Consider the following 24,819-nt stretch of genomic DNA (forward strand, 5'->3'; position numbering starts at 1 on the left):
ATTCCTATTCCTAGCGATCGCTTTGTTTACAAGCTATTTTCGGCCGCACGCTGCCGATTGGAAGCTGTCGGTGGCACTTTTTTGATTTATTTGTTGTGTAATAATTAATTTAGCAGGCTGTGGCGCGCGCTGCTCTCGCTTGGCCAACTCCCCCGTTAATACTGTAAGTTTCCTGCTGATTAATTGCCTCGTATACCGCAGTTTTATTGTGTTTTCTACTTGTGTTTTCGCTTTGCGCTCGTTAAAAAACCATTTTGTTGTTATTTTCGCTTGGTCAACTGCTTGCGCTTGGCAACACTGTCCGCTGGCGGCCTAGTGTTGGACACTGCATGCGCAACGCCAGGGTGGCAACGCTCTGCTTAAGGCGGAGAAGAAGAAGCAGCAGGGGCGCAGCGTCTGCGAAAAAGTTTAAAAATAAACAAATTCCGTTTTAAATCAAACTGATATTCAATTTTCCGGGCGCGCAGTCAAAACGTAGCAGCAAACACGCACACATACAGAGAGAGAGTGAGATTATTGGGCGAAATTTGCGCTCTCACACGGAACTTCTGGGACGTCGCCTCATCAATATTGGGAACCATATCAGTTCGTTCTGTTCACTTCGTCGTGGCGCACGGGAATCAGAATCAGACGCCCAGCAGCGCAAAGCTCTCGCAATGGTAACCAACTCATACTCATCCGATCCATTCAGTTATTTGGCCAAATCAATAGTAAACCAGACCTCTTGTACAAAAGAATCACCCACTACACCACCCACTACTCATCTTTGTACATCGTACATACATACATATTCTTATGAGCAGCGCATACATATACCAGTCAAGGTCGTTCGATTCTCGGCCAGGCGCACATACGAAAACGTTCTTTTTTTACGCCTCACCTTGATTTTCAACTATATGTTCGTCGTGCGTGTGTTTCTGTGCCGTTTCCATGACTGCCAGTCTTTGTTTATTCCAATACCTTGAGTACCCCGTGTAAATAACCGCCCAAGTGTTATGTGTGCCAGGATGATCGGTGTTGGGGTGGGTACTAGCTTTTTGTACCTTGGTAAGGTACAAGGTACCTGGGGATTAGTTAACCAAAAGGTACATTTACCTTGAAACTAGCTAAAAATTACATTTATAGCCGCTTTTTCAACCTTTTCATACAAAATTTTACTGAGATCGTTCCATTCAAAAAATCATAAAAAATACAAGGAAAAATATTTTGAAATTTTTTTTTTGCAGTCATTATTAGTTTTGATTGGGGAAAAACTTTGCATCAAAACATTTTTGATTTAAGCCCCAGGAAAAAAGTTGAAAATTTGACTTTCACAAAATTTGCTCACTTTTCAAAGGGGTCTTAATGGGTTAAGAACATTTTTGTGTAATTTAAACGAAATTGAAGTGCTCTTTCTATAGGTGCCAAAAGTTTATATTAAAAGTTCTATATGTGACTACAGTTAACATTAAAATCTGTCAAAATAATTATGCCGACTAGTGTAGAATTAAATGCAATGTAAGAATTACCTGGGTATAAATATCTATCGAAATACCTTGAATGTAAGAAATACGTGGGTAGAAATATCTATCAAAATATCTGGAGTCCTTGAAACCACTATTAAATATATCATATCGAATTTAATGCAATGTAAGAAATACCTGGGTAGAAATATCTACGTATTCCCCCCACACCGTTCAGGATCTTCTCCGTTCCGAAACGACTCAATTCTATTCTCTTCTAGATTGTCGCACACTTAGTAGGCTCAAGCGGATCCCCTCCAGATCCACAGAGCCGCAGTCCGTTTCAGCGAAATGCGCTACATTAAACCGGAGCCGTACTATGAAGTAAACGAGCAGCAGACCTCAATCTCTTCCAGCCTCTATAACCCAAGACCTAAAATCAAATTAAAACTCATGATCCCACCATTTGCAGGGGCTCCCACCATTCAATGTCAGCGGCAGTCCGTTCAACGTGGTGCCCATCCACAACTACCCGGAGCTGATGAAGGACACCTGCGCCCTGATCAACGCCGAATGGCCGCGCTCGGAAACGGCGCGCATGCGCTCTTTGGAGGCCTCCTGCGACACCCTGCCCTGCAGCCTGGTCCTGACCACCGAGGGCATGTGCCGTGTGATCGCTCATTTGAAGCTCAGTCCGATTAACTCGAAGAAGAAGGCCTGCTTCGTTGAGTCCGTGGTGGTGGACAAGCGGCACCGCGGCCAGGGATTCGGCAAGCTGATCATGAAGTTCGCCGAGGACTACTGCCGCGTGGTCCTGGACCTCAAGACCATCTACCTGTCCACCATCGACCAGGATGGATTCTACGAGCGCATCGGCTACGAGTACTGCGCACCGGTCACAATGTACGGGCCGCGCCACTGCGAGCTGCCCAGTTTGCAAAATGCCAAAAAGAAATACATGAAGAAGGTCTTATAGACATCAACGCCAGCCGTAGGAGTAGGGGGCTTAGCCAAACCCGATCGGCGGGTGGCAGTGAACTAGTCAAATTGGCAAACGCTTGAAATTCTTTACGGGCTCTTGCCTGCCGAGCCATTTAACCTGTGGGTGGATGCCAGTCTGTCTGCCAAATCCCTCGGGCAAACTGCGAGGCAGAAAAAGGCTTTTGATTCCATTACACCGATAAGCAAACATTCACCGAAACGCTTGTGTTGATTTTTAAATATTACTTTCCGCATGTATTTTGTAAACTTTTTGGTTCTTTTTGTATGACAAAGGTGACCCAAACCGCGGGCTGTTCGGTACATGTATAAGGCTAATGTTAATGTTTAGCTATTATCACTTTTGTTATAGTTTTGCTCAAGCGTGTGCAATGTGCATAGTTGCTCCTAGACGAATATCTACCTGCCTGCGATGATAATAAGAAGCTCAAGTATCTTCCAACGAAACATAGCATATAGACATATCGAGCCCTAGCATTAAGCACTCAACCAAGGCAATAACTTCCAATAAAACGTGTAGAAACTAAAGGTCTGTTTTGTTTTTTGTTTCTGGGCGGAAGTGCTGGTGACGACGGAAATGCCTGTCTGGCGGGATGAGCGATGCGATGAGATGCAGCCAAGCGACAGATGACAAGTTCAAGTTCAAGTTGATTTTATTTTGGCGCAGCCAAATTTGACGGGGGCTCGGTGCCCAAATGGTTAATGCCCGCCCAGCGAGCGTCATGTTTGTGTTACAGAAATAACCCGCAGTGATGTAAGGCAACTAGAGATCGCTCTCTATATCTCTCGGCTGCCAAAAATCCGACTATCTACTATGTATGACTAGGGTGCGGCATGCGGCTCTCCTCTTCTCTCCCGCAAAAGCGGAAGCTGTTGATCTCTGCTAGTGATCTTTTATGGTTACACATTTTTTAAATACCTGCCAGGCGTTTGGCGCGACAGGTGCTAATGTGGCGACATTTCGATTGTCCGCTGCCAAGGCGAATCCACACGTAAAGGCAATTAAATTCGTGTCTTCTAAAATGGAAAGTTTATTGTGCGCTCACATTACACATTACGGGTATGTAGACATTTGGCGAATTAATAGGACTACGACAGGAATATCAAATTAAATTTGTACGTCTCAAGCGATCAGCTGCAATTGGTCATGGATGATGGGTTTTTGATTCTAGGCACTCTTGGGACTCTTGCCGATGCCGCACACCTTGCCGTAGTGCTCCGGCTGGTCCAGGCTGTCGATGATGAACTTGCCCAGATCGTATTTGGACACCAAACGTCCAGGAGCCTCGTCGTGCACCACGGTGTAGGCGGTGGCCGGCTCATCGGCGATGTGCGGCGGCAGGATGGCGATGTAGTCCAGTCCGGAGGCCTTGGTTAGGTCCAGCATGCGCTGGTGCTCCTCGTTCAGGCGATGGAACACGGCGGGCACCTCGTTGAGCGGACGCAGCAGGAACGAGGACATGACGATGGAGAACTTGGAGAGCTTGGCCTCCTTCATGGCCCGGATGAGGTTCTCGGTGCCGCGGGAGAGCTCGGTGGTGGCCTCCAGCTTGTTGCGGGTGCCTAGTACCACGGCCACTGCCTCCACGCCCTCGATGAGCCGCTGCACATCCTCGTAGTTGGTCACATCGCCCTTGACCAGCTCTACTTTGGACTTAAAGCGTTCTGGGATGGTCTTTTCGGTGCGATAAAGTAGTTTCACCGAGAGACCTGCAAAATAAGGGGGATTAGTAGGAGGTTTTTGACCTGTGGGTTCGTCATTTACCCTTTTCTAGGGCGTGATCCACGGCGCACTCGCCGGTCATTCCAGTTCCTCCGATAATAGCAATGCGTTGCATAATGCGGCTGTTCCTAAATCCTCAAGGGAATCGAATGCGATTAGTCCAGTCTTCTGTGGGGTGTCCAAAAGTGCAGTCTCACCTGTGCTTCGGGCGTTACTTATCTATCAAAAGTCCAAATCACAAGTGAATCCAGCAATTGCCTCGCATTCTCACCTCACCGGCTGATTGTACCTGTCTCTCTCGCACGCATATAGCAAATATACAGTGATCTGTATGAAGAGTGAACTTTTTTTTATGAGAAACTGTTTTAAAAGGTAGCAAGATCTTTATGAAAATTGAAATATTTCCATTAAACTATGGCATATTTCAAAAAAAATAAATAAATTTTTTATTTGTTATATTAAATCCTCTGTTTCTAATGTTCACTGCTTCGAGTGAGCACTGTACTGCAAGTACGAAATGTATTTCTATATACCATATATATTTCTAATAGCCGTGATGATAGTGTATATCATATCTGGCGATAACAATTTTATTTACAAACGTTAATGCTCTTTGTCATGGTGATTAATATTAAAATTAAAGGGTAAGTTGGTGCAATTTTAAATTAAGGCGCATTTTCTCAGTCTGGCAACCTTGCCCGCTCGTTTCAGTGTTGTAAACTGCGGCGCAGTCAAAAGTTTAACCGCCAAATGGTTACGCCTGCGATTCGGATTCCTCGGAATAGGGATTATCCGCCGGGTTTTTGACCCGTCTCAGGGTTATTCCCAGCTTCAGTTCACTGAGGAAGTCGGTGCTTGCTGGCTTACGTTCCGGACGCGGCTTGATGCCGCTTATGGTGGCCGCCTTTTGATCCACTTTCTGTAAGAATCGGAGGAGGATTAGGTTTACTGCTAAAAAAGTGGTTTAACTACAATACCTTGAGTGTTACTCCCTGACGGATGCTCGCCAGGAAGGCATCCCTTGGATCTCCGCCGGCGGCGGCAGCCGGAGCAGCCTGGGGCAGTGACTTCTGCATTGGAGGCGGCGGCGGAACTCCAGCCAATCCTCCTGGTGGAGGCGGCGGCGGGGGAGGTGCTCCGCCCGCAGCGGCAACTGGCATAGGAGGCGGCGGCGGCGGTGGTGCTGGAACTCCTGCAGGTGCTGCCTGGGGAGCTGGCGGCGGAGGAGGAGTCATCTTTGTACTCTGCACCGGCAGCGGCGCCATATAAGCAGAGGGAACCCTAGAAGTCGGCTTGGCTGGAGGAGCAGGAGGCGCTGGCTTGGCAACAGGAGCATACTGCACCGGGGACACGGCATACAGCGAGGATCCCGTGGAACTGGGCACTATTGTTGGCTTTGGCGGCGCTGGCGGCGGGACGCGCATGGAGCCCACCTTTCGCTGCGGCGCAATGGTGGCATAGGTCTCATTGGACACCTTGGGCGAGGCAGCAGGTCGCACTTGGCGTATATCAATGGCTGCTGGATAGCCGCCATGTGTGTTCTTGGCCATGACCGCCGACGGAGGCGGCGGAACCTTCGGTCTGCTCATCTGCTGGGGTTGGACATGAACGGGAATCACTGCTCCCACTTCTGGCTGACTAACAGGTGTCGGTGCACCGGGCAAATCCAGATCTGAGATATCCACAAACCGCGAAGTCAGCGAGGCGTAGTTGGAGAAGTTTGGAGCCGCCGTGGGCTTCGAAATGTTAACCACGGAAGGCGGTGGCGGCGAGGGAGGAGGCGTGATCTGGTTGTTCGTGGAAATGGTGGCATAGAGCAGCGGTCTAACCGTTTCCTGGACTTTCGGCTGGGCCTGAAGATCCCTCTTGGGTGGCTAAATAGACAAAAAAGATAAATTAAAAGATTCTACTGCGAAGCAACCACCCACCATCCATGTAAAGTTGGAGTGGATAATTTTCGTGACCACATCCTGGTGTCGCATGTGGCTGATATCCGCCTCCGTGATGCCCCGCTCCATCATGTACTTCCTGAGCACCTTGTCGTTGGAATCGGCACTCAAATCGAAGGCATTTCGCGTCCGATCCCGCGTCACATCGCCGGAAACGTGCTGGAAGTTGACCGGTCCGCTGATCTCGTACTTGGAGCCCTTGCTGCTGACCAAGACGCTGGTGGCGAAGCTGGGACCCGCCAGGGCCACCGAGGGCGGTGCGCCCGCATACCTGTCCAGGCTGTTCGAGGAGGAGGAGCTCTTCATGCCGTCGATGCTGGCGTTGGTGCTCAAATTGTCGGCGTAGTAGGGCGGCGGACGAACTGCAGGCGGCGGATGGGCAAAGACGTCGGTGCTCACTTGCATGGAAGGTGGCTGCAAAGAGAAGAGACGGCGGCGTTCAGGACAGGGCTGTCTAGCTGATGATGCTGATGATGAGGAGAGGAATGCTGGATATTACCACCCAGTAACCGGGAGCCTTATTGCTCCTAATTATGTCATAGACGTAGGCGCGCCGCATGATAGCCGGCAGGCGCTCGAGGTCGTCGGACAGGTTGGCCTTCCTTAGGTACAACTGGAGCATTTCATCGGTGCCCTGGCCCCGCAGATCGAAGGTCTTGCGGAAGTCAATGGCCCGGCCCTCCAGTTGCCGAAACTCCACGGGCTCCGAAATGTAGGCGTATGTGAGATCCTCCATGGCGCTGGAAAAGCGGATACGTAGTTGGTAGCTGCTTTAGTACGGAGCTGCGAAAGGAGGAGGAGGAGCCGCCCGTAGCCGTCTTGCGTCCACAATGGCCCGCCGCATTATCTAGTAGCCAATTTGCAGATAAGAATTGCTGGCGCAACTTGGGTTTTTTATCAATTTCGGATTCGGATCGCGCTGGGCCTTCGCCGGGGTGACTCATCGCTAGTTTTAGTAACCAGGTTAACCGGATAATTCAAGGCTTTCGTGGAGGAGGAGGAGCAGGATCCCTAGACCAATTACCGTGTGCACCGGAGCAGCTGTGTCCAGGGATTCGGCAGATCCTAGACCGGATTGGAGGGTATAGGATTGGCAGGCGCTTTTGAACGGCACAGAGAACCTTGTGGGACTGATTAACGGCGGCGGTATGTCATGTTAGGCACTGCGTTTACTCATTTCGCGAAGCGCCTTATCTGGAGCCGAGGCACTGGCAACTGATAACTGGGGGCCAGTAATCACCTGGGCCAACGACGCTGACTCCGACAGCCTGAGCCAAAGGAAAACATAAACAATTGGCGTAAACTATATACATTTTGCTGGAGAGGTCTATGATATGATATGCGATTTGGCTGTCAAATGCCTTGCAAGTTAAGTAAGTCCAGAATCAGAAAATTGACTAATGACTAATGTCTGCAAAAAGCGGAAACGACGTTATGAACTATAATTATCGCATTCCAAGAGAATGAAGTAGAGATACTAAATATCCAATTCTTGGTAATTAAGTTTGATCAAGCTTTACTTTATAATGATTGCCATGGGTTGAAGCATTACTTTTCTGATCTTATCTATTTTATTGTATGTAATACTCTAGTTTACGGTCCTTACCACCAAAATTCGAGAAAAAATTATCCTCGACGGACCGCGAATTCTTAAGAACTTGCATAAAGAAATATAGGCGCGGACTGCCATGTTTTCTCTTGTAAATGAATTTCCAAAAATCTCTGTTAAGTTTGAAATAACTTTTCTAAATACAACAGAGACATCCATTATCCTGATGATTTCTTTAGGTACTTCTGCAGATTTGAAAACCTTTTAAACCCTCATAAAAACCCTATCGACAGCTCTTCCGAATCGAAAGTTCCGATAAGAACTATTTAAAAACCTAATCCCTGCTAGAAACCCTATAGAGTTGTTCGTTGTCATAGAGTTTACTGTCAATCCTGCCAATTTTCTCGGTCGACGGAGAAAGCAAATTTCATTTCCCTACTTATCAGCAGCCGAAACGTTCCTTACAAATTTTTTAAAGAACATTTTCTAGAGCTAGGAAAATTTCCAATTTTGTTATTTTGTTGAATATCTGGCCAACTGAATTCATACTTTTGAAACCCCATTTTGAGAGTTCTCCCAAGTGATTCCACCTAGAGTAACTTTTAGCCATGAAGATCAAAGTGTCGGGTGAATATACGCTGGCCGAGATCGAGGTGGATGTGGACACCCAGTTGACGCCCGAGGATCTGCAGCCCGGAGCCACAGTGCTGGCATCCAACGAGGGCGTCGGCGACTTGGAGCAGATTGTCAGTCACGAGGAGCTGTCCAGGTTCTTCACGGTGACCCCAGCGACCCCAGCCATCCCCATGTCCACGGATGTGGTTGTGGAGCGCACCCTGGCGGATCCGGCGCTCAAGCAGATCCTGCAGGAGGCCGACGGCAAGAAGGGCTTCGATCCCCAGGCGGAGCAATTGAAGATACGCGAATTTTTGGCTGGGGTCACCAGCAGCAAGATGACCACCGAGCAGTCGGTCTTTCAAGGTAATCCAATGGGAGTATATTTATTATACCCGTTACTCGTAGAGTAAAAGGGTTTATTGTATTTGTGCTAAAGTATGTAACAGGGAGAAGGAAGCGTTTCCGACCCTATAAAGTATATAGGGTCAGGGTCTCAAGCCGAGTCGATATAGCCATGTCCGTCTGTCTGTCTGCCCATATGAACGTTGAGATCTCGAAAACTACAAAAGCTAGAAGGTTGAGATTTTCCACACATGTTCTTGGGCTTCCTACGAAGCGCAAGTTTATTTCATCTGAGAGCCACTTCCACAATCGCCCCCTAACGATTTTAAAATGTGTCCGGCGTCCAGACCTTTAAATATTTCCGAGAAGAATAAATGCAATTTGGTTGTGTATATTTATACCTATCGATATGTAGAAGAAATTTTTTAAATCGGACCATTCATTAAAAAGTTATGCGCAATCAAAAAATCTCCATCTCCCTCGCACTTCCATTAACTAGCAAATTTTAATTTTTTTTCTTCAGGACCTCGTACCAATTTGTCTGCGGCTACTGGTAGCCGGATGAAGTGCCCCCAGTGTCTGGTCATCTACGATGCTGTGGCCTTCCAGAGTCACTCCTGTGAGACAGAGGTCGATCGGAAGCCCATTGATCTGGCAGTTGTCCAGCAGGAGACGCCCCTTTGCTTTCCTTCCGCTCCGCCTGCTCCGCCCAGTAAGCCAGGCAGCGAGCGTGTGATCCTGGAGAACCAGGTGCGTCTGCGTCGCTACATGAAGGATGAGATGAAGTACGACCTGACCACCGGCAGCGATAGTTCGCGCGGCAGGAAGTCGACGAAGGGTCCGAACGAGTGCACCATGTGCGATCGCAAGTTTGTGCATCCCTCGGGATTGGTGCGCCACATGGAGAAGCATGCCCTGGATTTAATTCCCTCACAGGCCAGCCTGCCGCCTCATACAGCTCCTCCGGCTGCCGGTCTGCTGGTCGTGGTGAAGTGCAACGCCTGTGGCCGCATCTTTTACGATCCGCAGGTGGCCCTGGAGCACGGACTCATTCACTATCCCGAGCATCTGCCGGGGATGTGTAAATTCCAAGAGAGTCAAAACTGTAAAAGAGATTTCAAGGAACTCCTCCTTGAGGGAGAGATGCTGCTGGCCAGCGAAGTCACCGTAACGGCCACCCAGCAAAAGCGACGTGAGAAGGAGCTGTTCACCAGCCTGATCCTGGGCAGCGTTTTGCAGTGCGAATTTTGCGAGTTTGTCTTCGCCGACATCGCCGAACTGCTCGTCCATTCGGCCTCCCATGTGGCGGAGCGGCGTTTCGAGTGCACCGCCTGCGACATGCAGATGAGCACGGCCAAGGAGGCCAGCATTCACTTCCAGACGGACTGCATCTTCATGCGCGAGGCCATTAGGTCGCTGAATGTAACGCTGGGTCGCTACTTTGTGTGCAATGTGTGCGAGCTGAAGTTCGCCAACACGGAGCTGCTGCAGGAGCATCGGTGAGGATAAGGTATTAGGTACTTAAATCGGGATAATCTAAATGATCCACCTACTAGATACACCTCCTATCACTACTTTCCGCGCCTCAGCGAGAGCGGCAAGAAGCTGCTGCTGCCCTGCGAGTTCTGCGAGGTCAACTTTGAGTTCGCCCACGAGATCCTGGCGCACAACGAGGAGAAGCATCTGAACAAGAAGAAGCGCGAGAAGGAGACCCGCAACACGGGCGCCGGTCGCCTGCGTCAGTATTTGTGCGACATCTGCGGCAAGTCGTACACCCAGTCGAGTCATTTGTGGCAGCACCTGCGCTTCCACCAGGGTGAGTATATTTTTATACCCTTGCAGAAGGTATTATGATTTCAGTCAGAAGCAACTCAGTGAAGGAGAACTTTCCGACCCCATAAGGTATATGTATTCTTGATCAGCATCACTAGACGAGTCGATCTAGCCATGTCCGTCTGTCCGTCTGTCCGTCTGTCCGTCCGTTTCTACCCAAACTAGTCTCTCAGTTTTAAAGCTATCGGCTTAAAACTTTCCCAAAAGTCTTCTTTCTATTGCAGGTAGTATATATGTCGGAACCGACCGGATCGGACAGCTATATCTTATATAGCTCCCATAGGAAGAATCGGAAAGAAAACGTTAAAAATGCTAGCTTCGGTGTTTTTTGAAATATTACCTTCTACTCTTGGGAATATTTTTTTTAATTATTTCTGAATTTGGAATATAATACTTAAAAAATCGTACGACTATATCATAAAGCTGCCATAGGAACGATCGGAAAATTAATAGTAATAGGAAAAAAATTGTAGCTTCTTTGCTTTTTATGGTATTATCTTCTACTCTAGGATATGACTCTTTTTAAATATTTCCGAATTTCAATTTTAATTTGATCAAAATCGGACGACTATATCATATAGCTGCCATAGAAACGATCGGAAAATTAATAAGAAATAATAGGAAATCGAACAATTTTGCGATTTGTAAATTAATAGAAATGATCTGCAAGGGTATATAAGCTTCGGCTGGCCGAAGTTAGCTTCCTTTCTTGTTAGTAGATTAGATGCAACTCCAGTTTCTCCACTTTCCAGGTGTCAAGCCATTTGTGTGCCAGGAGGAGAACTGCGATCGCAAGTTCACCATTCGACCGGATCTCAACGACCACATCCGCAAGTGCCACACGGGCGAACGACCATATTTGTGTCTGGTGTGCGGCAAGCGCTTCCTCACCGGCTCTGTCTTCTACCAGCACCGCCTGATCCATCGCGGCGAGCGGCGCTACGAGTGCGAGGAGTGCGGCAAGCGCTTCTACCGGGCGGATGCGCTCAAGAACCACCAGCGCATCCACACCGGCGAGAAGCCATACAGCTGCTTGTTTTGCACCAAGACCTTCCGGCAGCGCGGCGACCGGGACAAGCACATCCGGGCGCGACACTCGCATTTGGACGCCAACTCGCGGCTCATGATGCAGATGCAGAAGTTCCAGCTGGAGTCGGCCGCAGCTGCTGCTCAGAAGGGGCAGACGCTCAGTCCGGAGCAGCAGGTTCACCAGGTGGCTGGTGAGGCGGTGGCCTCGGGATCAAGTTCCGCTGAGGCGGGCGAGGGGGCCATTCAGTTTTCGGTCATTACGGAGCAGCCGGAGGAAATGATGTGCCTGCCAATGGGCGAGGTGAACGATAGCTTTCTGATGTCGCATTATGTTGAGGGCGTTCCCTTGGAGGCGGATGGCTCCCAGCAGCAGATAATTGTCTTCGAGCAGCCGGTCCAGGGCATGGAAATGGATGTGATGAGCATGTTCGACCCGCAGCAGGGTCAGGAACAAATGCCGGAAAATGCCAGGGTGGTGGTTGTCAAGAACAATCCCTCCCAGCCGCGGTTTTCCGACACCTATATGTAATATTTAAATTTGAATTTAAATTTAAATAAAGCGCCATAGCAAGTGACGAAACCAAACTCTGCTGCCACTCTTTTTCCTAGCGGGTACTCGCTCCTCACCAGGGTTGTCATCCTTTCGATAGTATTTAAGTGGTTAGTATTTATTTAGTATTTTCCCAGCGAATGGTATTTTTTCTTGTCCTCGGCGCGGTCACACTGCTGGTTCCTTTCTTTTCGAATTTCTCGTGGAAAACGCCAACATGGGTTTCGCTACTCTCTGGTACTCGCATCCCCGCAAATACGGCCAAGGCTCCCGATGCTGGTAAGATTTGTGTGGCCCGCAGCCTGGCGCTCGGTTTGATGTACGATTTGTTTAAATGCTTGCCCCGTAACCCCGTATTTTGCACGATTTTTGGCATGCTTGTAGAAAGTGAGGTTATTCACGGCCCGCTTTTTTTCACGCATGGCGTCTGCCAATTTGTATTGCTTTTTGACTTGATTTTGTAGTCGTTAATCGTTAGATGATCACTGGCTTTTGCCCCCGGTTGAGTACGGAAATACGTGTTTAAACAACTTGAACAGTTTCCTTAATTAAGGGTGGCCAAAGTAAGAGCTGCACGAGGCAAACAGAGCGATTTCTATTCTAGGGAAAATGCTTCAGCCAAATGCAGCGACAGCTTTGCTTGCTATTTATATAGGAAACTGTGCCAAGCTACTAGAAATACCCTATAGAACCCATATAATCATGGTTTATACGATCTCTTTCCAGCCGTGCCTGCTCTAACCGCCACGGTCTGATCCGCAAGTACGGCCTGAACATCTGCCGTCAGTGCTTCAGGGAGTACGCCAACGACATTGGCTTCAAGAAGGTGAGTTATCCACAAATTCTACAATTTCTAATTACTAATATCCTCTATTTTCCCCCCTTTAGCTGGACTAAATATGTCCTCTTCGCCGTTTGGCACGCCTTAATCGCGTCGCAAAACAACATTCGGCATATTAATGCAAGCAGTCGTCGTCGGAAGTTCTGGGGACTCCTTATATTAATATGCCGGCAGCAGCAACAACAAGCAACAGCAGCAACAACAACATAATCATTTGGGGATTTAAGCAAGGACAAAGCACAGATTGGACAAACCGGCTCCAAAGTAATCTCTAAGCAAGTAACCAGAACGGCCAACACCACAGAATTCCAACCGTTTACCACCTTCCGCGAAGGATCTTTGTTAAAACACTAGTTTGTTTAAATCTCCGTCTGATTAAACCCATAACAAGAAACGTATTTACTCTTTTGTGTCATAATTTGTGCCATTATTATAGCGGTCGAGAAAAGATTATGTCGTTTGTGAGCTTTAATCTCGGTGGGCATCTGCATGTTTGTGTCGACAGATGCCGGAAAAGTGTGCATTTCCCTGTCTTTGAACTGCCGAGTGATCAGTCAGTCAGTCTGTGTCGCCTAATAACACATTAAGCCGCTACCAAAACAAAAACATAACCGGTTTGCAACGCTCGAGACCGGGTCATCCCCAAACTTTAGCTCTCTTGAGAAAGAAATCTTGATTGTTGTGTTTTGCGGTGGTTTCTCCTGATGTTTGAAGTGTAGGCCAGCTAAAGGATTTCAATTTAAAGCAGCACCCTATTAAGTGAGCATAGGGAATTGTTCTGCCCATCTTCTGCTTCTCACGTACACTGTAGAACAGCGGTCTGCACCCACACACTAATGAGCTGCCCCGTGCAATTTACTTACACAAATCTAAAACAAAATGTCATTGTATGAGTGTGCCGACCGATCTTTATAAACCTAAACCTTAAATGCACTGAATAAGTTTAGGATCAAACTTTTTTGAGAAGTTTAAGAAGATTTATTGCAAAACAATCTGCATCAAAATTTGTTATCCCAAAGATGTAAGCTTTCCACATACAAGTTCTATATGAATCAAAATTTGATATTCCAAAGTTGTAAGCTTTCTAAACACAATTTATTTATGAATAACGTTAAAGTGTGAGACAAAATTATTACTCACATCAAGTTCATATCAGTAATGTTTATGACATTGTGACTAAAGCTAAGATTACACACTTTAAATATTTGTGGAATTTTTAAAATAAATTAAAATAATTAAAATTGGTAATTTTTCACTCTATGCACAAATATTTAGGTTCTGTGAATATAGCTTCCTCCTCCAACCACAATAACCCAAACTGTCTGATTCCCACTCGAAAGGCTAAGTTTACACACTCGAAATATTTCTGGAATTTGTAAAATAGATTAAAATGATTGAAATTAGTAATTTTCCCTGCATACAACACCACATATATTTAAATCCATGGACACTTTGGAATGCACAAATATTTAGATTGTGTGAATAACTCCCTCCTACAACCAAACCCAAACTGCCTGATTCCCACGCGAATGTGTCAAGAGCGTTTATTTACCTCCATAATTGATGGAGTCCTTTTGGAAAGCCGGAAGCAATCTCCTGGCTGCATGGCTAGTGGCCTGCACTTCCTCATTTCGACGACAGTGGGTTAGTGGTATCCACATTGAGACTGCAGCACCTTCACCGGTGCCAGCCAGCCAAGAGCCCATTATTCCGAGAGTCAGACCAGAGATAAAACCAGTTTTGGGGCGCTAAAGAGCGGGTCAGCCCCGCGCTTAGGCTCTCTTAGCTGCTTTTGTCTGCTGACTGCTGGCTTCGCTGCCGAAATTCGGTATCACGATTTTGCACATTCGCCAATTGGGCTTGCTGGGAGTCTGAAGCGGTCGCTCGGTGTTTAAACAACGCAGTCGCGCTTGCCCAACCCAGTAGCACCTGTATATTCCCAACCACCAGCGATGTGTGATTGCCAGTAAGCGAGTGACACAGACTGCAGTGAAAGGTCAGTGGATCAGTGACCTCTTAAGTGATCGCTTAGCCGCAATGAGATTGATCTGGCTGCAGCTCCTGGCTGCTGGGGGAGCTCTCTACCTGGCCATCGGTTGTGCAACCGCCACCAAGGCATCCACAAGCCGCGGAGTTGCACAATACAAGCTCCCGCTCCCAGCTCCACAGCCAGCCGACGAAACGGCGGCGGTTTCAGGAGCGGATCAGCAGCAGGGTAAGCAGAGTGCATCCAACCAGCGGAGGCGCACTCAGGTCGTCCGGCGGCGCAGGCCTGCCTCCTCCTCCACAACAACCACCTCCACCAGTAGCACCACCACCACCACCACCACCACCACCACCTCCACCACCACAACAACTTCGACCACAAGTGAGTGCAAATAAAAATAAAAAGGTCTAATGACAGACAAGCTGTGAATATATAGTTATAGTAGCTTTGATCTTAGATCAGGCGGACTGCAAACTCATGCAAACTGGTCGAAGATGCTGGCACTGACCTAGCTTTTCGGTTTCGACCATAAAGATTGAAAGTGGTAATGCGAATACAGGCAAGACAGTGACAAAGAAGTTGTCTGAAAAGAGGTAGAGTTGGGTCAACCGATAGATAAGATACCCTTTTTCTTTAAACATGTTTAGAAGAGGTAATAGTAAAGACTATCCATTAAATCATAATATCGCAGGACTAAGAAGTCTCTCAAATGAACATTTTCGAGATGGATAATAATCCCAATATAATAATAATCACCAATAAATAATCCAACATTATTAACCAAAAATCGGATTTTTATTTTGTGCCTTGGACTTTCAATTTATGTATTTCTTTTCCAAAAAGAGGTATGCATAAAATCCACTTAGAAGGCCAATAAAAGATCCAAGATTATTTCAAAACTACAGATAAATTTAAGATAAAATGGTATACCATAAACTCCACTTAGATGCCCAATAAAAAAAACCAAGATTATTTGCCAAAATGCAGATAAATAGCTTTGCCTTGGATTCGCAATTTCATTATTCTGACCGCAATTGTATATTCAAATCGTGGACTAAACCTGATATACCCGTTTGGAGTTCGTTAACGTCGTCCATAGGTGCATAGGTTAGGTGTAAAGCGTCGATAACTGGAGCAGCGGAGCTTTCGAATCGGCTTCAGCTGCAGCAGGAGACCTTGGCTGAGTCCGAACCAGAGATACGGACACAAGGCCGCCAGTTATTGGGGCCTAGGCCTTTGATAATTTGCATAATCACGATCTCTCGGGTTTAGAATACCCATTTCTAGCGGGTCTAAGGGTCTAATTACTTTTTTGGGGTTCCCCGAACTATCTGGTTTTATGGGTTCGAAACTCAAAGTACGATCATCTTTATGGGGAAGTGTCGTTAATCCGGGGATAACGATCTGATCATCACAGTTTTTATCCAAGTTGTTGCAACCAGCCAAGTACCCAAAGTACATACATAATTGCGTTGGGAATCCGGCCTGTGGAGTGGGTGGGAATCGTTGGCCAACAGGCTGCGCTCCACCGGCAATTGTTGATCCATTGTTGGCCCGGCTGAATAATGAACAAAAACCGAAATAAAACAAAAAAAAAAAAACCAAATCAAACGGTCTTTATGAGCGGCGGGAACTGCGCTTTACTTGACGTGTAATGTCTGCTATTTGGAGCAGAAACACTAATGGCCACTGAGCACACCGCTAACCCGCTTTCCACATCCAATCCATCCAATCCCCAGCTCCGCGTCCCAGTTTGGCCAACGGCTTCAACTTCTTCAATCCGAACTTCTGGAGCTTCGGCCAGCAGAGTCTGGTGGCAGTGCGTCCGCCCACCAAGCAGCCCCATCCGCCCAAGAAATTCAGTCCCAAGGAGGATAAGTCCAGCCAGCGAAAGCCGGTGAAGACGACCAGGAAACCTGTGGATCAAAGAACTACTACGACGATGAGACCTTCAAGAAGGACCTCCACAACAACGACAGCAACCACTACAACCCTAAAACCCTCAACGGATGGACCTTTTCGAATTGCCCTGCCTACCCTGAATTTTCCCAGCGATGAGAAGAATAGGGAAAACGACAAGGAGAAGGGCAAACGGGCGGCTGCCGAGCTTCGGTTGAGGTTCGATTGCCCGCGGGAGAACGAGGTGAGGTTCCAGCTCTTCCCCAAGATTTGCAAGGCGGATCGGGACTGCGCCGTGTGGCAGCGGGATGAGCTGTGCTGCGATATCTTCGGAGCCAGCAGCTGCGTCTCGGGGGTTCCCAAGCCTCTGGAGGAGACTCCACATGCTCGTGAGTAGATCTTAGATCTTCTTTGAGTCTATTATTCCAGTTCTTAATCAATGTATTCCTATTACTAGCCATCTTGGGTCTGATACCTCGCAAATGCCCCAGTAGACCGCTGGCGGAACTCTGGTGGGATGTCCAGGAGTGTACCACGGACATGGACTGCTGGCCTCGGGTCTGTTGCCCGGATGGAAGGAGAAGATACTGCCGCACATCGCAGCCAGAGCTCGAAACAGCTCCAGTGCCAGTGAAGCGCTCCTTCGACTACCGTAAGTTCTGTAATAATAGCTCTAGTTACAGTTCTAGATTACAATATTTATATTTAACGCCCACAAGCGCCCACTAGCGATTTTAAAATGTGTCTGGCGCCCATACCTTTAAAGATTTCCGAAAAGTATAAATGCAATTTTGTTGTGTATATTTATACCTATTGAAATGTAGAAGACATTTTTCTAATTGGACCATTCATTAAAAAGTTATACGCAATCAAAAAATTGTATATATCCATCTCCCTCGCACATTCTTTAGCCGCGTATTAGATAGTCGGGACACAAACCCGAATATAGCGTTCTCGCTTGTTTTAAAATTTAATAGGGCGGGATTAATATAATATTGGGATATAAATTCCTATATAGTATGATACAATGTAAAAATTGTATAATATAAAAGCATAGCTCCATTAATTCGATAAGATAAAAAAGCCATTAGGCTATAAGTAGTGATAATATCAGGATATCAATTCCTATCTTACAGTACTACACCTCTTATCAATCTGAACCCAATTTATCTTGCAGTTACGGAATATCTGGAGTGCACGGCACCACCTCCGCCCATTTTTGACCTTCATCCCAAGGCGTGCACCTCCACATTGGACTGCTTTCCGAATGTCTGCTGCCAGGAGGCGGGTCTGCGGCACTGCCGTCCGCCCAAGAAGTCCGTGCTCACACTGATGGCCAACTTCCTGAACGTGGACTTTGTGAAGCGACTGGCCCAGAACATCGTTATCAAGTAGGCCGCGAATTTCCCACTATTTTTTCCACCTTGTGTGCTGTGTGCGTCGAGCGCCTTCAATAGAACCATTTCGAAACTGCCGTGATATCTCGCCCACATTTGTTTGGCCACGCTGATAACCAAAAAGAAGACAAGCCCACACATACGTTTCATATACTTATACTGCGCACTTGGGGTACACCCAATCGATTCGTCGTAATCCTCCATTAATGTTCACCTAGCCTAGTATTAGACATAAGCTGCATTCATAGGCTAACAAAGTAAATGCGAACCATACTATAAACTACGAACGAGGGTTTTTTCACTTCGAGGTCTCGGGGTGTGGTGCCATATGGGCCATCTAAAGTTAAGGTTGTGGGGTCTTTTGTAACCTTACCCCTAGGTCAGCTGAATCGCGAACCTTAAGAAACAGCCGTGGGTTCTTGTTCTTGACTCGTTTCGGTGACATTTTGTTTATATTTAAGGCACTCGCACTTTCATATTAACTACGCGACTAACTTTTATATCTATATAAATGTGAACGTTCACTTGGGGACTCTCAAGCTATAAAGATTTTGGAAGATGTTTGGCAAACAAAAGAGACTGAAAAATAAACCAGCATACAATCATTTATTTTCATGAATCATCTATACTAAGGTTTTAAAACAATGAAATATTATTCGTCATTAGTATACTAAGGAAAAACAACGAAACATAAATGTTTTTGTTATGAATCTTAAAACGATCCAGTAGCTTGCTCTATATTTCCGACCACGACTGTTTTCGTATCTACAAGTCATGAGTTCAAACCGCTGAGCTTTGAAATCCAATTCCCATCTCCAGTCACTTCAGCCTCAGAAGGCAGAAGAGAAGCGACTCAGATTACCATATTGCTCAACTGAATTTAATAGACATATTTACTCGTTGCAAACACGGTGGAAAACACTTGACCATCCGATTTCCACGACGCATATCGCAGAGCACGTATGTTTGTACCTCCAATAAATGAGAATCTAACCTAGAAAGCCCCCGACAAACTGATTACGCAAACCGAAAAGACGCAGCTTAGGTTTCAATTACTTTAATTGGACATTGTGTGTGGAGGGGAAAATGAGAAAACATATGCGAAAATATAAAGAAATCAGTTCGGAGATAAGGGGTTGTCATTCTCTCCAGATCTTCTCTTTTGGGGAAGTTCATTTGGAGCAGCCGCAGGCGGATTTCTTGTCGCCGCCGCACTTGCAGTCAGTTCCGCAGTTGCAGGATCCCTTGGTCGTCTGGGAGGAGCATTTGCATCCTGGAAAAGGAAAGGGTTTGAGAATTAGTATGTTGTGAGAATAACTGGGATCTAGGATCAAGGTTGAACTTGGGTTATAACATATTTTCAGTAAAAATAATACTTTATTTATGATTTAAATTTTAAAACAATCTTAAACTCTTTTTCTATAATCCTGCAACTTATTTCTAGACTAGACTTACCGCTTCCGCATGGGCAAGGCATCTTGAATTGGTTGGTTTTTTCGGGACTGGTTCACTTCACAAAAAATAGAGATGGGCTATTTAGGCCTTTTACTGCACTGAGATGATTCACTTGTTTTTGCTGCTGACCACAACTGATGCACATTGGCCAGATGCTCTCGGTTTTATACACTTCGGAAACGCGGCTTTACACACGGGTCTTTCGATTCGATCCAATTCTTTTGCACACGCCGGCCGGCTCCAAATGGATGGAGCCGTGTGCAGAAGCTTTCTTCGGGTTCGAGTCTCCGCTTTGGGGTTCGTTTCTCCGGTAGCTTGAAAGCTCTTTTTTGTAACTGGGGGGATGCGCAGGCGTCGTAGTCCGATTGTGTGGGGGCGGTGGGTGGGCGGGTCTCTTATCGGAAGCAGAGGATAGGATAGGACGGCCTGCAGCAGAGAGCTAGTCACATCGGGCACCAGATCCTGTCCTGCAACGAATCCCAGTGCAACGAAATGCAAGTAAATACTGCAACGCAATAGGCGAATCCCCAGGAAATCCTGCGGGAAAAGCCCCGTTCGAAGGGACTTCGAATTTGGTCGAAAAACCTGCGACATTTCGCGTGTGTGTGGGTGGCAAGTGCAGTGCAGATAAAATCGATAAATCCAAGTCAAAATAAAGCGAGGAAAATCCAACAGCAAAGAGCGTGGGGTGTGCGAGGTGGAAAAAAAAAAAAAACAAAAGCGAGTGTGAAAACAGTGCGAGAAAACAAAACGGCGAAAAATCGGAAGGCGGGTCGTTCCAAAGGGGGCGTGCCGAAGGTGTAAAGGGTCCACCAGGACAATCAAGCGGAAGTGAGCAGTTACGGGTAGTTTGTTTGTGTGTGTGTGTGGGCGGATGGGCAGGAAACCCGTTCGGAACGCAATGGGACACTCTGCTCACCTTCAAAGCAGGCCTATTAATACCCCCGCGACCCTGGGCAATAATAATCGCAGTGATAATGATGAGGAGATGCCGATGCCGATCTGCCAGTCGACCAAAAAATCAATACCCTTCCTTGGCACATGGCTAAAATTAGCGGCGCACTCTCACGCATTGTTTCCCCTTTTCGAATACCCTTCCACAGGATACAACCACTTTTATAAAAAGTTTGCTTCTTTTTTTGTAAGATTATCAATTTTTAAACCAATTCAGATCGGATAACTAACTGTATTATTCACATATCACTAACTAAGAAATATCAATATTGACTATCCTATTTTAGGATATTTTTTATCATATTACTAAAAATATATTAGTTCCTAAAGCTGTTCGGTCGGATTTCTATAAAAATTTAAGAATATATCAGACTATTTTTTATTTTACCAACCTTCAAATATATCATAATATTATATAAATCGAATAACCTATAAATATATATTATGAAGATGACATATTAAATTTTTATATCAAGTGCAACTTGCTCACAAAATGATCGTAACCTACCGGCCTTATAACATAATATGATAATAACATTAAATAACAGAAATCGAATTATAATTATTAATTAAGAAGATGACCTATTAAGTTTTCTTAATATCACAAAATTATATTCACCTGCCGGCTTTTCCCCAAATCAAGAGTATTTAACCATCGACCTTTACAAGTTAACTTCCTTTATGATTTTTTTTCTCGTTTCGGGACCCTAAAGCAGTGCCACCCACACCCAGGCACACACCCACTCGCCGCCCACCAGCGACCCGGAAAGGTTGTGCGTGCGTGGGCGTTGCGGCCAAGCTGATTTGCTCTTAATCGTTGCAGATAAACGAAAGCATGGCGCCCAAGTAGAGCATTCCACCATCGCCCGACAGCAAGCCAACAAGCTCCAGCTCCTGTTTCTCTCTCAATCTATTTCCACTTCGAAGCCGATAGACCCGAGTCCGCGCATCCGGGATGACGGAGCAGAAGAACCAGGTGACGCGGGCTGCTCCGGAACAGAGCAACGACTACCGGGTGGTGGTCTTCGGAGCCGGCGGCGTGGGCAAGAGTTCGCTGGTGCTGCGCTTCATCAAGGGCACCTTCCGCGAGAGCTACATCCCGACTATCGAGGACACCTACAGACAGGTGAGTGGGTAGCCAATTCCCGGGAGGACCCTTCTTAACCTCCTTTTTATAGGTCATCAGCTGCAACAAGAACATCTGCACGCTGCAAATCACGGACACCACGGGATCCCACCAGTTCCCGGCCATGCAGAGGCTCTCCATCTCGAAGGGTCACGCCTTTATCCTGGTCTACTCGGTGTGCTCCAAGCAAAGTTTGGAGGAGCTGCGACCCATCTGGGCGCTCATCAAGGAGCTGAAGGTGGGTCGTTGCAGGAAATATATTTCTTATCCAACTGCTAACACCTCTTGTGTCCTCAGGGAGCCGACATCCCGAATATTCCCGTCATGCTGGTGGGCAACAAGTGTGATGAGACCGCCGAATTGCGTGAGGTTAGAAACATTAGCCAATTTTATCTATCAATACGTTTTGGGGTTGTGAAACTTGGAATGCGCACCTAAAATTGCTTGACAGATTGCTTTGTCTAGTTTGATTTACTAATATATATTAAATATATTTAAGATTAACAAAGATACGATCATTGTCAATCATTCAGATTCGAGTAATGCCATTTTAATATACATTTTTAACTAGATCTTAAATATAGAAAGATTAACTATGTATGAACATTAGGGCGGTCCACATTTGTATGGAAATTTATAAGGTTCTACTCTCACCCGCCTTTACGGTGCGCATTGTGGTATTCAAGGTATACCAAAAGAAAATATTTAAAAAAATCGTGTTTTAGGTTCTGCAAATTGTTTTCAAAGTTTATCACCCATACGCACTGTTGCCTTCGATCAAAAAGTTGTTTTAATCAAGGTGGCTTGATATCTATCAACAATTCTGTTTGCTCTTCCTTTTTTTTACCAATTATTCCAACGAAATTTATAATTTGACAAGACAAGAAATGGGAGAACGACCAAATTCGAACTGTTATACATGTCGTATGAGTAATTTTAAAGCAAACTTTGAAAACGTTTTGCAAAAACTAAATCTCGAAAAAAATGTTTTTTTTTCACATACATTTTTTGCTTACTTTAATATACCGTGTTAAGGGGTGAGAATAGAATTTCATTTTTTGGACCGCCTTAATGTACATATCATAAATAGCTTGACAAAACCATTCCTGATTAATACCCCGACTTCTATGCAGGTCTCCCAAGCGGAGGGCCAGGCTCAGGCGACCACCTGGAGCATATCCTTCATGGAGACGTCGGCCAAGACGAACCACAACGTGACCGAGCTGTTCCAGGAGCTGCTCAACATGGAGAAGACGCGCACCGTCTCCCTGCAACTGGACACCAAGAAGCAGAAGAAACAGAAGAAGGAGAAGAAGTCCAAGGACACGAACGGCTCGATTCCGGAGAACGGAGATGCGGGGGCCAGTGCCAGCGGGGGGGCCAAGGAGAAGTGCCGCGTTATGTAAGCACCGGAATCGGATAGCGATGGATTGGATGGCGAAGGCATGTGACCCGGGTCAGATTGCGTCGAGCTAAAGTGAACGGAGACGGTGACAGACAAATACTCGCCTTGGGGCAGCAGCGTGGGGTGGCCACCCAACCACCCACACGGGCCACGCACCACACACACCCCACAAACCCCACAAACCCCACACACCCACTTACCCACATATAGAGTTACAACCATACGAGACACTTGTATTTAGGAACCGATTTAAGACACACCACCATTGCAATTACGATTACGAGTATATATATTTTTTGCATAGGTTCTATTCGAGCAGATCAGATCTTTCTAGTCGCACAGATACTATAAAAACTATACTAAACACACACCACGGAAGCTAACCCTAAGTTTACACATAATCGCATCTGAAACGTAACGGCATACATATCAAATGTTTACATACTTGCATGATCCACCACCCATTCATAACCAGGTATCAAACGAAGCTAAACACTATATCTCTAACGAAAGCCAAAGTACCTACTTAAAGACATAGAAATCTGTATATCTACTACGATATGATAACAATATTTACATGGATCCATCAACGGAAGACTTTCTCGCGGGTCATCGGTTTCGGGATCTAAATCTGGGCATCCGAGGACCGATGCCTCCCTTGACTATCATTGCTGTTTAACTATTTACCACCTAACCAGAATAATACAGATTTGGATGAGCCCCGATCGCCACATAAGCTAATGTATAAAATACTCATGGCCAACAACAACACAGACAGTCCGGAATTCGAATCCGGAAAACAAACCAACTTCGCGATGGCATTGTGTTTTTGTATTATATTAAATGTGTATGTACAATTTTACACTTATTTGCTGAAATTTATTGACGAGTCGAGAGCAAGAGCATTTTAATATGTATGTAGCAGCAAAACCGAAAGAAAAAAGAAAAGATCAGATCAGAGAGTTAGCCTAAGTCAGAATCACATCAAGATCAAGTACAATTGCATTCGATTCACATTCATCAAGTGAGCCAAGGAACACGTACATCGAAGGATATTTGAAGAGCATTTGGTGCATTTTTGCAGTAGCGTAGATGGGATATAAGTTGCCTGTTTTTAAAACACTTACGTATCGTACTTATGTATTAACATAACTTAACATAAACCAAACCGTTCCCAATTGTGGTATTCGTTATTTTAATAGTTGGTTGGCTTGTGCGTAGGCCTAGGCGTAGGAGTTGAACGAATTGTTTCGCATAGTTTGCTGTTGTTTGATATTAAGAGGATTAGTTTTTTAAATTTTACCAATCAGACTAAGTAAATGATATGCTTAAACCGCTGCTAAACCAATTAGCCAAACGAGTGGCAAGTAATTACATTAATTATGATGTTGCTCATCAAACTGGTATCTTTGGCTGCTGGTCCGCCGTCCAGCAGTGCCGGACAAATAAGTAGAACAGCCAACACAAATCAAGAAGTGGAAGTTACACACTAGACCTAAAAAAAATTGTTGAATTCGAGTAGAGAAATTATTAATCAAGATTATGATAGCGGACCAATTTGCGTATAAGATTTGTGAAATCAATTTAGATAAATTCTCTCGGTTTGCCATAGACCACGGACGATTACGATATGCCAGCCTTAGTTGAGAATTATTGGTAGCCTGCCTGTGCTTTGGGTTTTGCTTCGTGTTTTCCTAGTTTTAGGTACGTTTAATTATAGA

The 24,819-nt window shown here is 46.0% G+C and overlaps 8 protein-coding genes across 14 annotated transcripts; 5 read left to right on the forward strand and 3 right to left on the reverse strand.

Annotated features, from left to right (window-relative positions):
- Positions 1–45: 45 nt before the first annotated feature.
- Positions 46–2,969, forward strand: Naa80 (N-alpha-acetyltransferase 80). Of its 3 annotated transcripts, XM_017149708.3 has the most exons (3): positions 357–659; positions 1,724–1,826; positions 1,915–2,969. In XM_017149708.3, the coding sequence occupies exons 2-3, from the start codon at positions 1,794–1,796 to the stop codon at positions 2,416–2,418; spliced, it is 537 nt and encodes a 178-aa protein (XP_017005197.1). In that variant the 5' UTR covers positions 357–659; positions 1,724–1,793; the 3' UTR covers positions 2,419–2,969. The 3 variants fall into 3 exon arrangements, with proteins under 3 accessions (XP_070072360.1, XP_017005197.1, XP_017005198.1); XM_070216259.1 differs by lacking the exons at positions 357–659; positions 1,724–1,826 and adding an exon at positions 46–163; XM_017149709.3 differs by lacking the exon at positions 1,724–1,826 and having other exon boundaries at positions 362–659.
- Positions 2,970–3,448: 479 nt separating this feature from the next.
- LOC108062839 (flavin reductase (NADPH)) lies at positions 3,449–4,526 on the reverse strand. 3 transcript variants are annotated; one of them, XM_070216256.1, is made up of 3 exons: positions 4,436–4,526; positions 4,207–4,383; positions 3,449–4,151 (listed from the first exon to the last, which is right to left on the reverse strand). In XM_070216256.1, exons 2-3 carry the CDS (start codon positions 4,277–4,279, stop codon positions 3,610–3,612), a joined length of 615 nt encoding a protein of 204 aa, XP_070072357.1. In that variant the 5' UTR covers positions 4,280–4,383; positions 4,436–4,526; the 3' UTR covers positions 3,449–3,609. The 3 variants fall into 3 exon arrangements, with proteins under 3 accessions (XP_070072357.1, XP_070072358.1, XP_070072359.1); XM_070216257.1 differs by having other exon boundaries at positions 4,207–4,292; positions 4,362–4,516; XM_070216258.1 differs by having other exon boundaries at positions 4,207–4,299; positions 4,362–4,500.
- A 193-nt stretch (positions 4,527–4,719) lies between these two features.
- Positions 4,720–7,415, reverse strand: Whamy (WHAMM and JMY related). 2 transcript variants are annotated; one of them, XM_044394106.2, is made up of 5 exons: positions 7,138–7,415; positions 6,613–6,853; positions 6,093–6,527; positions 5,142–6,038; positions 4,720–5,083 (listed from the first exon to the last, which is right to left on the reverse strand). In XM_044394106.2, the coding sequence occupies exons 2-5, from the start codon at positions 6,847–6,849 to the stop codon at positions 4,919–4,921; spliced, it is 1,734 nt and encodes a 577-aa protein (XP_044250041.1). In that variant the 5' UTR covers positions 6,850–6,853; positions 7,138–7,415; the 3' UTR covers positions 4,720–4,918. The 2 variants fall into 2 exon arrangements, with proteins under 2 accessions (XP_044250041.1, XP_070073903.1); XM_070217802.1 differs by lacking the exon at positions 6,613–6,853 and having other exon boundaries at positions 4,723–5,083; positions 7,138–7,410.
- Positions 7,416–8,053: 638 nt separating this feature from the next.
- Positions 8,054–12,062, forward strand: topi (matotopetli). The gene is made up of 4 exons (XM_017149516.3): positions 8,054–8,643; positions 9,146–10,121; positions 10,179–10,438; positions 11,208–12,062. Exons 1-4 carry the CDS (start codon positions 8,271–8,273, stop codon positions 12,011–12,013), a joined length of 2,415 nt encoding a protein of 804 aa, XP_017005005.2. The 5' UTR covers positions 8,054–8,270; the 3' UTR covers positions 12,014–12,062.
- A 113-nt stretch (positions 12,063–12,175) lies between these two features.
- Positions 12,176–13,273, forward strand: RpS29 (ribosomal protein S29). Its single transcript, XM_017149637.3, has 3 exons — positions 12,176–12,313; positions 12,761–12,860; positions 12,923–13,273. The coding sequence occupies exons 1-3, from the start codon at positions 12,252–12,254 to the stop codon at positions 12,929–12,931; spliced, it is 171 nt and encodes a 56-aa protein (XP_017005126.1). The 5' UTR covers positions 12,176–12,251; the 3' UTR covers positions 12,932–13,273.
- A 1,094-nt stretch (positions 13,274–14,367) lies between these two features.
- Positions 14,368–18,431, forward strand: LOC108062807 (uncharacterized). The gene is made up of 4 exons (XM_017149636.3): positions 14,368–15,243; positions 16,602–17,150; positions 17,219–17,413; positions 17,939–18,431. The coding sequence occupies exons 1-4, from the start codon at positions 14,913–14,915 to the stop codon at positions 18,154–18,156; spliced, it is 1,293 nt and encodes a 430-aa protein (XP_017005125.2). The 5' UTR covers positions 14,368–14,912; the 3' UTR covers positions 18,157–18,431.
- Positions 18,432–19,199: 768 nt separating this feature from the next.
- On the reverse strand, positions 19,200–19,771 carry MtnA (Metallothionein A). The gene is made up of 2 exons (XM_017149638.3): positions 19,614–19,771; positions 19,200–19,431 (listed from the first exon to the last, which is right to left on the reverse strand). Exons 1-2 carry the CDS (start codon positions 19,633–19,635, stop codon positions 19,331–19,333), a joined length of 123 nt encoding a protein of 40 aa, XP_017005127.2. The 5' UTR covers positions 19,636–19,771; the 3' UTR covers positions 19,200–19,330.
- A 165-nt stretch (positions 19,772–19,936) lies between these two features.
- LOC108062814 (GTP-binding protein Di-Ras2) lies at positions 19,937–24,692 on the forward strand. 2 transcript variants are annotated; one of them, XM_017149646.3, is made up of 5 exons: positions 19,937–20,111; positions 21,391–21,693; positions 21,746–21,931; positions 21,991–22,062; positions 22,827–24,692. In XM_017149646.3, exons 2-5 carry the CDS (start codon positions 21,523–21,525, stop codon positions 23,097–23,099), a joined length of 702 nt encoding a protein of 233 aa, XP_017005135.1. In that variant the 5' UTR covers positions 19,937–20,111; positions 21,391–21,522; the 3' UTR covers positions 23,100–24,692. The 2 variants fall into 2 exon arrangements, with proteins under 2 accessions (XP_017005135.1, XP_070072786.1); XM_070216685.1 differs by having other exon boundaries at positions 19,937–20,107.
- Positions 24,693–24,819: the final 127 nt, after the last annotated feature.

Source organism: Drosophila takahashii, chromosome 3R (assembly GCF_030179915.1).
Source record: "Drosophila takahashii strain IR98-3 E-12201 chromosome 3R, DtakHiC1v2, whole genome shotgun sequence".
Classification (NCBI taxonomy): domain Eukaryota; kingdom Metazoa; phylum Arthropoda; class Insecta; order Diptera; family Drosophilidae; genus Drosophila; species Drosophila takahashii.